Here is a 12059-nt window from a genome sequence, read left to right on the forward strand (position 1 = left end):
GTCATAGTTTGTATAATGTGTCGTTCTTGAGTGTCGGCTTGTGTCGGTTGTATATGGCCTCACTTTTGTTATTTTGGATTTGCATAATTTGGTGAATGTTTATGAAGTGAGAGATGTGCCAGGATCGTGTGTAAACTAACAGGAATGTCAGATTAGAAAATGTTTCTACCGTAAATGATTTGTACTCTAAAAGCCGATGACAACACATTCCTGTGTGTCACAAAAAGTGGCGTAGGGACTTAAAATGACATAGTTTGGCTCTGATGTGTTCTACAGTGTAGTTCTAAGCAACTGGTGTAATTCCTTGCTACATTTACCCAACAGCATGTAGTCACTGGCTTGTGCACATTCATCTTCAACCATGCAAATCAGCATATGTTAGTTAACCCTTGTTGGCTGTATCTTCCCTCTGACTTTAACCTCATTCACAATTTTTTGTGCATAAAAGAGAAATTGGCCCGTTTTCCATCAGTGTGCTGGATCAGGTTTTCATGCATAATTGGTCTATGTCTGATTTTTCTATCCATGTGGCATCTGTTTTTATTTTATGCAGGGAAAAAAAATGGTTTCTAAGCTTCTCCTGCCCAATAAACAGTTAAGAACTGAAACCACTTGTGTGGCACATGGATGTCACATGTGAAAGGAACAACATCCGGAGAGAACACACACATTAAAAAAACAGTTGTCTAGATGAAGAATGAAGACTTATTGATGTTTTTAATCACTGATGGCAAAGTGCTTTTCAAAGTAATGACCAGCAAGTTATCTGCCATAACAGAACTCACTGCCCCAGGTCTGGTTCCGACAGGCGCGTCAAAAGACGGGACCCTCAAGTCCGCAGAATGCAGCCAGGATTGGGGACAGGGACAGCAGTGGACCTCATTGATTGCAATATTCAATGATCGGCCAGACGAGTGCATTGAGCGATTTTTGGAGGCTCGCTGGTTGTTACTGGGTGATTGTGCTCATGGGATGCAGTGTAATAGACTTTATTTCATAGGAGAAATCCCTGTACATGTCAGACTTGGGATTTGCTGTCTGTAAAGCTTTAGACTCTTGTGTAGCTACTTTACTGCATTTTACATTTCCTAGTTTCCCCTGTGCTGCAGTTTTGTATAAGCTCCTGGATTTCGTGCCTTTCATGTCTAGTGGTTGACAATAAGGTTCTGAGTGAATAGTAACAATATCCTTCTGTTCAGTAAAAGGTCTTGGCCGTTTCCGTTTGCACATTTCATGCTAAGAATTGCAGAACGCTTCATTCCCAATGTTTGGATTCCTATTTTCTGTTTTTACGGATACATAAGGAAAGATGGAGAGACTTAGCGCTGCACATATTTTCGCTGGAATATATTCTGAGCAATGCCTAAACTATATTGGCAAGGAAAAATCCACACAGTAAAGTATTGCATATGTGGCTGTTTAACCCCTTAAGTAATAAATATTTGTCTTATTGCTGAAATTGGGGAAATGAGAACCAGATTTCTGAAACAATAGACATTGTGATCAATACACTGTGTGCAGTCTGGTAATGCCCCATGGTGAGAAATCCACAAACCGTAGCTTGTGCAGTTTTATCAAGTGAAGTTTTGTCCTAAATTGCCTAGCGTGAACTGTATTATTCCACTCTGATCTATAGTTAAGATTTGCCACAATGCCCGGGCATAATTTTTATCAATAGCTGTACATTTCCAAGGCAAAATCCATTTTGGAAACAGGCGGTGAACAGAGTACCCTATTTTTGTGGCCTGTCCAGGAATTTCTGTAAGGTTTGCAACCCTGATGTATCATTTAAAAAGCAGATGATTCAATGGTTCCACCAAACAAGGCCCCGATTAATCAAGGCTGGTCTTGATGAGGGGGCAGGGTGGAGTCAGCCGCTTCTAATTAGTGAAGAGGGGTGCGCCTGTTCATGAATCTGGATCATTTCTGGTGTCGGGAGTGCCACAACCCATCATGAGTTAGACAAATCGTGGAATCGCTTGCCCCAACTCTTTCAATTTCAGAGGAGCTGGAAAAAAACGGATGTTAAAACTTTAAATGCTGTAAAATTTTGCTACCATTCTGAGTTGCGCCAAAATTGTACAACTTTTCACAGCTTTTAAGCCACTTTTTTGGGCATGAAAGCTTTGATGAATCGGAGCCATAGAATTTATCAAGCCGGTATTCTTCAACTTAAGTAGTGCGAAACAAGGCTTCGGAGTTGTGGAGTCGGTGTCATGGAAACTGAGGAGTCAGAGTCGGAGGTTAGGCTTACCCACTCCACAGCCATGGTGAGAATTCCGGATCTAGGCGATACTATGCTGACTGTTTTAAGAACTGACAGCACGCAGATGAGAAAACCGGACATGAGAGCACCATAAACTGATTTTAGTATTTTTACACTTGCCAAGCCTATGGAGATAAAAGAAAAAATTAATCCTGAACAGCTCTTAAACGTACTGTCAGAGGGAATGATTGTTAAACAGGTTTGTTAAGCTATTTTACTTCAAGGAGAGGGCCATAAACACCCTTACATACCTAAAATAACACCTCCTTGTTTAATTGCCAGCTCTGCTAGAGACTTGCTGTTTTGACTTCAGCTACATGTTGACAGCACGCATCTCCGCTGCAGCCAATCACTTAGCTCAGCAGCTTTGCCACAGTAGACTGTATGGGTCACTGAACATAGTGATTGGCTGCAGCAGTGATGCAAGATGTCTGCGTGAAATCATAGCTTCAACCATGACCGTTTCGGGGAGCAACCGCTGGACCCCTGGTGGGTGATTACCTGCTCTGTTCATTTCAAAGTGTAATTGCCCAGTTTTAGGTCAACAATTGCAGGTACAAGCTGGGCTTCGGAGTCGGTGTCATGGAAATTGAGGAGTCGGAGGTTTGGCTTACAGCCTTGGGTACAAGGCAGGAAAGAGATTTTGTTGCCGGTCATTATTATAGGCCGACTGGGAGAGTGATGGCTACTTTCAGTGTAGAGGTGGACTGGTGATGCTGGAAAGGGATTTTCACAGGCTGTGTAGTTGACAGGTGGAGTCAAGCAGAGAGTCGCCACCACTCCCCATAACCTTTCATTTGACTTGACAGCAGTGGACAGTGAATGTGATGGATGTGAGACCCGTATTGGCTGGCATTTTGGATGAGCTTTTTGGTACCAAGACCGAATTTTTTTCAAATAAAAGTGATTTTATTAATGTTACTATTTTCCAGGTTGACTTTAAAAAAAAGTGTATTTTGTTTTTTACACTTGAAGTTGTATTAAATGTAATATTTTTTTCTTTGTTCCTTCCTAGAACTTGCTGAATTGCCACTGGTGCGACTGGATTTTTCATGCAACAAAGTAACCAGTATCCCAGCGTGCTTCCGAAATCTACGTCACCTCCAGTCCATAATCTTGGATAATAATCCCCTCCAATCCCCTCCAGCACAGGTATGTGCTTGAAATGCTGTAATATTTTGCCAGCTTCTGAAGAGTGGTCTAGATTCTTGGTATCGCACAGACGTCTGAATAGTATCCAATGGTAATTGTCTTGTTTATTTCAATAGATTTGTATTAAAGGTAAAATCCATATATTCAAATACCTGAACATAGAAGCTCTTAAAAATGCTCCAGATCTGCCAGAGTTTGACCGAAGACCCTTAGGCTTTAGTACTTGGTAAGTTCATCACTGCTCTGCATTACGAGAGGGAAGAAATTATCTATTTTAATTGGTGTGATGAAGATGTGACATATCTCTTTAACCCTAAATCTGCTGGTAAATGTTTTTGCAGGTGACATGTTTCCTTTGAGATTGTCTAAGCTATAAGTCTTTGTGAGCAGAGAGTAATGAATTCAATTTTTTTTTCGCATTCTGGTGAAATGCTTAATCATCTAGAAATTGGTGAATCTTGGCCAATCCTGTGGGCTGGTTTAGGACTCGCCACCTGATGGCTGTGATGCACCTTGGTATAGAGCAGCATGGGCATGAGTGACGGAGGGCTAGCTGGGGAGCGAGTGCAGTAATGTTATGGGTCCCTACTGCATCAGGAACAGGAGCAGACTAACAGTGTATGAATCCGTCCCTAGTCACATTGTGGTTGATCATCTGTTAGGTTCCAAAAAAGTAACTCCAACATGAAAAACACTAAAATCTTTTACTTCTTACAGTCATGATGATGTGTATCCTGGGCGTACGTATGGGGCACTGGACTCTGGATTTAACAGTGTGGACAGCGGTGACAAGAGATGGTCTGGAAATGAGGTGAGCTTCAGATTTCGTATCCATTAACCCCTTCCCGACCCATGACGCCACGTAGGCGTCATGAAAGTCGGTGCCATTCCGACCCATGACGCCTATGCGGCGTCATGGAAAGATCGCGTCCCTGCAGATCGGGTGAAAGGGTTAACTCCCATTTCACCCGATCTGCAGGGACAGGGGGAGTGGTAGTTTAGCCCAGGGGGGGTGGCTTCACCCCCTCGTGGCTACGATCGCTCTGATTGGCTGTTGAAAGTGAAACTGCCAATCAGAGCGATTTGTAATATTTCACCCATTATAACGGGTGAAATATTACAATCCAGCCATGGCCGATGCTGAAATATCATCGGCCATGGCTGGAAATACTAGTGTGCCCCCACCCCACCCCTCCGATCGCCCCCCCAGCCCTCCGATCTGGCCGGTACACTGCTCCGGCTCCCCTCCGTCCAGTGCTCCGCTCCCCCCCGTGCTCGTGTCCGCTCCCCCCGTGCTCCAATCACCCCCCCGTGCTCCAATCACCCCCCCTGCACTCCGATCCACCCCCCCCCGTGCTCCGTTCCACCCCCCCGTGCTCCATTCCAGCCCCCCCGTGCTCCGTTCCACGCCCCCCGCGCTCCGTTCCACCCCTCCCGCGCTCCGATTCCCCCCCCCGTGCTCCGATCCCCCCCCCCGTGGTCCCCCCCCACCCTATCATACTTACCGATCCAGCCGTGGTCCCGTCCGTCTTCTCCCGGGCGCCGCCATCTTCCAAAATGGCGGGCGCATGCGCAGTGCGCCCGCCGAATCTGCCGGCCGGCAGATTCGTTCCAAAGTGCATTTTGATCACTGAGATATAATCTATCTCAGTGATCAAAATAAAAAAAATAATAAATGACCCCCCCCCCTTTGTCACCCCCATAGGTAGGGACAATAAAAAAATAAAGAATTTTTTTTTTTTCCACTAATGTTAGAATAGGGTTAGGGTTAGGGGTAGGGTTAGGGGTAGGGTTAGGGTTAGGGGTAGGGTTAGGGTTAGGGGTAGGGTTAGGGGTAGGGTTAGGGTTAGGGTTAGGGTTAAGGTTAGGGCTAGGGGTAGGGGTAGGGTTAGGGGTAGGGTTAGGGTTAGGGGTAGGGCTAGGGTTAGGGTTAGGGCTAGGGTTAGGGTTAGGAATGTGCACATGTATTCTGGTCCTCTGCGGATTTTTCCGCTGCGGATTTGATAAATCCGCAGTGCTAAACCGCTGCGGATTTATGGCGGATTTACCGCGCTTTTTTCTGCGCATTTCACTGCGGTTTTACAATTGCGATTTTCTATTGGAGCAGTTGTAAAACCGCTGCGGAATCCGCACAAAAAAGTGACATGCTGCGGAATGTAAACCGCTGCGTTTCCGTGCAGTTTTTCCGCAGCATGTGTACAGCGATTTTTGTTTCCCATAGGTTTACATTGAACTGTACACTCATGGGAAACTGCTGCGGATCCGCAGCGTGTGCACATACCTTTAGAATTAGGCTATGTGCACACGGTGCGGATTTGGCTGCGGATTCGCAGCAGTGTTCCATCAGGTTTACAGTACCATGTAAACATATGGAAACCAAATCCGCTGTGCCCATGGTGCGGAAAATACCGCGCGGGAACGCTGCGTTGTATTTTCCGCAGCATGTCAATTCTTTGTGCGGATTCCGCAGCGTTTTACACCTGTTCCTCAATAGGAATCCGCAGGTGAAATCCGCACAAAAAACACTGGAAATCCGCGGAAAATCCGCAGGTAAAACGCAGTGCCTTTTACCCGCGGATTTTTCAAAAATGGTGCGAAAATATCTCACACGAATCCGCAACGTGGGCACATAGCCTTAGGGTTAGGGTTGGAATTAGGGTTGTGGTTATGGTTAGGGGTGTGTTGGGGTTAGGGTTGTGGTTAGGGGTGTGTTGCAGTTAGGGTTGTGTTTAGGGTTATGGCTACAGTTGGGATTAGGGTTAGGGGTGTGTTGGGGTTAGTGTTGGAGGTAGAATTGAGGGGTTACCACTGTTTAGGCACATCAGGGGTCTCCAAACGCAACATGGCGCCACCATTGATTCCAGCCAATCTCGTATTCAAAAAGTCAAATGGTGCTCCCTCACTTCCGAGCCCTGACGTGTGCCCAAACAGTGGTTTACCCCCACATATGGGGTACCAGCATACTCAGGACAAACTGCGCAACAATTACTGGGGTCCAATTTCTCCTGTTACCCTTGTGAATCTAAAAAAATGCTTGCTAAAACATAATTTTTGAGGAAAGAAAAATGATTTTTTATTTTCACGGCTCTGCGTTGTAAACGTCTGTGAAGCACTTGGGGGTTCAAAGTGCTCACCACATATCTAGATAAGTTCCTTGGGGGGTCTAGTTTCTAAAATGGGGTCACTTGTGGGGGGTCTCAACTGTTTAGGCACACCAGGGGCTCTGCAAACGCAACGTGACACCCGCAGACCATTCCATCAAAGTCTGCATTTCAAAAGCCACTACTTCCCTTCTGAGCCCCGACGTGTGCCCAAACAGTGGTTTACCCCCACATATGGGGTATCAGCGTACTCAGGAGAAACTGGACAACAACTTTTGGGGTCCAATTTCTCCTGTAACCCTTGGGAAAATAAAAAATTCTGGGCTAAATAATTATTTTTGAGGAAAGAAAACGTATTTATTATTTTCACGGCTCTGCATTATAAACTTCTATGAAGCACTTGGGGGTTCAAAGTGCTCACCACACATCTAGATAAGTTCCTTTCAGGGTCTAGTTTCCAAAATGGGGTCACTTGTGGGGGGTTTCTACTGTTTAGGCACATCAGGGGCTCTGCAAACGCAACGTGACGCCCGCAGAGCATTCCATCAAAGTCTGCATTTCAAAACGTCACTACTTCAATTCCAAGCCCCGGCATGTGCCCAAACAGTAGTTTACCCCCACATATGGGGTATCACCGTACTCAGGAGAAACTGGACAACAACTTTTGGGGTCAAATTTCTCCTGTTACCCTTGGGAAAAATAAAAAATTCTGGGCTAAATAATTATTTTTGAGGAAAGAAAACGTATTTATTATTTTCACGGCTCTGCATTATAAACTTCTATGAAGCACTTGGGGGTTCAAAGTGCTCACCACACATCTAGATAAGTTCCTTTGGGGGTCTAGTTTCCAAAATGGGGTCACTTGTGGGGGGTTTCTACTGTTAAGCCACATCAGGGGCTCTGCAAACGCAACGTGATGCCCACAGAGCATTCCATCAAAGTCTGCATTTCAAAACGTCACTACTTCACTTCCGAGCCCCGGCATGTGCCCAAACAGTGATTTACCCCCACATATGGGGTATCAGCGTACTCAGGAGAAACTGGACAACAACTTTTGGGGTCAAATTTCTCCTATTACCCTTGGGAAAATAAAAAATTGCAGGCTAAAAGATCATTTTTGAGAAAATATTTTTTTTTTTTATTTTCATGGCTCTGCGTTATAAACTTCTGTGAAGCATTTGGGGGTTCAAAGTCCTCACCACACATCTAGATTAGTTCCTTTGGGGGTCTAGTTTCCAAAATGGTGTCATTTCTGGGGAATCTCCAATGTTTAAGCACACAGGGGCTCTCCAAACGTGACATGGTGTCCGCTAATGATTGGAGCTAATTTTCCATTTAAAAAGCCAAATGGCGTGCCATCCCTTCCGAGCCCTGCCGTGCGCCCAAACAGTGGTTTACCCCCACATATGGGGTATCAGCGTACTCAGGACAAACTGGACAACAATATTTGGGGTCCAATTTCTCCCATTATCCTTGGCAAAATAGGAAATTCCAGGCTAAAAAATCATTTTTGAGGAAAGAAAAATTATTTTTTATTTTCATGGCTCTGCGTTATAAACTTCTGTGAAGCACCTGGGGGTTTAAAGTGCTCAATATGCATCTAGATAAGTTCCTTGGGGGGTCTAGTTTCCAAAATGGGGTCACTTGTGGGGGAGCTCCAATGTTTAGGCACACAGGGGGCTCTCCAAACGCGACATGGTGTCCGCTAACAATTGGAGCTAATTTTCCATTCAAAAAGTCAAATGGCGCGCCTTCCCTTCCGAGCCCTGCCGTGTGCCCAAACAGTGGTTTACCCCCACATATGAGGTATCGGCGTACTCGGGAGAAATTGCCCAACAAATTTTATGATCCATTTTATCCTACTGCCCATGTGAAAATGAAAAAATTGAGGCGAAAATAATTTTTTTGTGAAAAAAAAGTACTTTTTCATTTTTACAGATCAATTTGTGAAGCACCTGAGGGTTTAAAGTGCTCACTAGGCATCTAAATAAGTTCCTTGGGGGGTCTAGTTTCCAAAATGGGGTCACTTGTGGGGGAGCGCCAATGTTTAGGCACACAGGAGCTATCCAAACGCGACATGGTGTCCGCTAACGATGGAAATAATTTTTCATTCAAAAAGTCAAATGGCGCTCCTTCCCTTCCGAGCCTTACCATGTGCCCAAACAGTGGTTTACCCCCACATGTGAGGTATTGGTGTACTCAGGAGAAATTGCCCAACACATTTTACGATCCATTTTATCCTGTTGCCCATGTGAAAATGAAAAAATTGAGGCTAAAAGAATTTTTTTGTGAAAAAAAAGTACTTTTTCATTTTTACGGATCAATTTGTGAAGCACCTGGGGGTTCAAAGTGCTCACTATGCATCTAGATAAGTTCCTTGGGGCGTCTAGTTTCCAAAATGGGGTCACTTGTGGGGGAGCTCCAATTTTTAGGCACACGGGGGCTCTCCAAACGTGACATGGTGTCCGCTAAAGAGTGGAGCCAATTTTTGATTCAAAAAGTCAAATGGCGCTCCTTCCCTTCCAAGCCCTGCCGTGCGCCCAAACAGTGGTTTACCCCCACATATGAGGTATCAGCGTACTCAGGACAAATTGGACAACAACTTTCGTGGTTCAGTTTCTCCTTTTACCATTGGGAAAATAAAAAAATTGTTGCTAAAAGATAATTTTTGTGACTAAAAAGTTAAATGTTCATTTTTTCCTTCCATGTTGCTTCTGCTGCTGTGAAGCACCTGAAGGGTTAATAAACTTCTTGAATGTGGTTTTGAGTACCTTGAGGGGTGCAGTTTTTAGAATGGTGTCACTTTTGGGTATTTTCAGCCATATAGACCCCTCAAACTGACTTCAAATGTGAGGTGGTCCCTAAAAAAAATGGTTTTGTAAATTTCGTTGTAAAAATGACAAATCGCTGGTCAAATTTTAACCCTTATAACTTCCTAACAAAAAAAAATTTTGTTTCCAAAATTGTGCTGATGTAAAGTAAACATGTGGGAAATGTTATTTATTAACTATTTTGTGTCACATATCTCTCTGGTTTAACAGAATAAAAATTCAAAATGTGAAAATTGCGAAATTTTCAAAATTTTCGCCAAATTTCCGTGTTTATCACAAATAAATGCAGAATTTATTGACCTAAATTTACCACTAACATGAAGCCCAATATGTCACGAAAAAACAATCTCAGAACCGCTAGGATCCGTTGAAGCGTTCCTGAGTTATTACCTCATAAAGGGACACTGGTCAGAATTGCAAAAAACGGCAAGGTCTTTAAGGTCAAAATAGGCTGGGTCTTGAAGGGGTTAAAGTACACAATATCGCGTGTTCCCACTGCTGATATTTTCACATGACCTTTCTGGATACTATAAGTAATTATCCTGCCATATAAGCAGAACTGATTTCAAGGGTTTACTTGGAGAATTAGAAATGCATCACTTAATTGTTGAATTTTTTTTTGCTTGAAATGTATTTGTTTTTATAGTTTCAAAGTTCTGTTTTTAATGTTTACCTAAATATAGCCTACAGATGAATTTACGGACCTGTCTTTTCGGACAACCGATGCAAATAAAGAGCAGAGGTTAAGAAGAGATCACCAAAACCAAGATTCCCGAGGAAGTTCCTTAATTGCAAACGGTGGAGGTAAGTGCCCAAAAAGTGGAGAAGTCGAGTTTGATCCTCAAGAGTAATTTTAGTTACGAGCACTACTGCTCTCTGCTGCATCTCTCATTGTCACTTTTAAAGGGAACCTGATGGCGGATATACAGTTAAGTCCATATATATATTTGGACAGAGACAACATTTTTCTAATTTTGGTTATAGACATTACCACAATGAATTTTAAACAAAACAATTCAGATGCAGTTGAAGTTCAGACTTTCAGCTTTCATTTGAGGGTGTCCACATTAAAATTGGATAAAGGGTTTAGGAGTTTCAGCTCCTTAACATGTGCCACCCTGTTGCAAGTAACAATTTATACCATCAAAATGTAATGAAGCATTATTATGTAAACATAAATGCCAAGACCACCATAAAAGGTTTCGTATATATCCATACAAAATTTTTGTGCAAAGTTGCTGTGTATAGTGAGAAACCAAAAAAATGTCTGGCTCTTTAAGAGGGGAGTGAATGTAGAGTGACCAAGGGCACTTTATATGTATACAGCTAATTTATCCTGGATGGTAATTAAAGCTGATAGGAAATCAAGTATAATCTGCAAGTGCAGTATAATACAACCCCACTGCGGGGTAAGCTGCAAGTGCTATGCAGAAGTTAAGAGCCTAAGTTATACAACCTATATCAGGATATAGCTTTGGCTCTGAAACCCTGCAGCATATCAGAGAAAAACATACCTTAAAAGCCAGCCAGGGACTAAGACACACAAGTGACTAGTCAAAAAGGCAGGTCCCCAGCAGCTTCACCCTTGCTCATTCCCCCTGACTGATAGGTCTCTCGCTACATGCTTGTACAGGGAGAGACTTGTCAGTCATAGGCAACCGTCCTTTTCGACTAGTCTCGCTGCAGCATTTCAGAGTCAAACATACACAACTGTGTCTGATACCTGCTGCCTGTGGTTCGGGCAGTATGTGTCCACTCTCAGATTCCCTTTAAACTTATGACATGAGAAATCGGTCAAGCTTGCAGCTGGAACTACCCTTCTAAGGATTTTTTTTAGGGTCCATAGTGTTAATAAAGATTTATTTTTTAATAGTGGAGAATGACTTGGATCAGATAGACTACATAGATAGTTATGCTACAGAAGAAGAGGAGGAAGAAGCGAGACTCTCCAGAGGAGACAGTCTGAGCTCACAATTCATGGCATACATAGAAGAGAGACGAGTGACACATGAGGTAAGGAAAAAAAAAGTTGAGATATAGAATGATAAACTAAATCTTATTCTGGAAATCAGAAACTAGGCTTCACCAACATGTCCTCTTATATTTGTGACTTCTGACGATCATTTTGATTATTTTTATCTTTTGAATGCCAGATTAGGCAAAGGGATACTCGAATAGCTATTGTTGATTATCTAATCCAAAAACTGAGTGCATTAGTATTATGTCCTCCTACAATCATTTATTGTACAATCTTTATCATTTTTCTCTAGAGCTCACCCTTTAAACAGGCGCAAGCAAGAGAGCAACAAAGGTCAGAGGAGGCTAGAGGACATTTATTCCACAGCAGGTTAGAGAGTTTCCATATAGTTTTATATACTGCATGTGTGTGTGTGTATGCAAGCATATATGTGTGCATTTGCAAATTACTTTTCATTTTCGATAATCTGGTACCTAAGAATTCTCAATGATACTGGATTAATGACATTTTACCATAGTAGTTATTAATGGACGTCTATTGCGCCTATATGTTTAACATGGTAGTCATCTTCTAGGACTTAACTATTATGCTGCCATTTTTTTCACATTATAATCTTCTCTGCTTTATATGAAACCTCTTGACTAGTGATGAGCGAATGTGCTCAGATATGGGGTTGTTTGAGCATGCTCATGTGCTAACCAAGTGTCTTCTGCATACTCGAAAAATATGTT

General features: G+C 43.1%; 1 protein-coding gene across 4 annotated transcripts in view; it reads left to right on the forward strand.

Annotated features, from left to right (window-relative positions):
• Positions 1-12059, forward strand: part of LRCH3 (leucine rich repeats and calponin homology domain containing 3) — a 117043-nt gene that overhangs the window by 46793 nt on the left and 58191 nt on the right. For all 4 annotated transcript variants that reach the window (XM_069726995.1, XM_069726996.1, XM_069726993.1 and 1 more), the window contains exons 5-10: positions 3282-3418; positions 3535-3644; positions 4136-4229; positions 10034-10154; positions 11224-11363; positions 11621-11697. In XM_069726995.1, coding sequence (XP_069583096.1) covers positions 3282-3418; positions 3535-3644; positions 4136-4229; positions 10034-10154; positions 11224-11363; positions 11621-11697 — 679 coding nt within the window. The remainder of the gene's footprint in view (positions 1-3281; positions 3419-3534; positions 3645-4135; positions 4230-10033; positions 10155-11223; positions 11364-11620; positions 11698-12059) is intronic.

This window comes from Ranitomeya imitator, chromosome 5, assembly GCF_032444005.1.
Source record: "Ranitomeya imitator isolate aRanImi1 chromosome 5, aRanImi1.pri, whole genome shotgun sequence".
Lineage (NCBI taxonomy): Eukaryota > Metazoa > Chordata > Amphibia > Anura > Dendrobatidae > Ranitomeya > Ranitomeya imitator.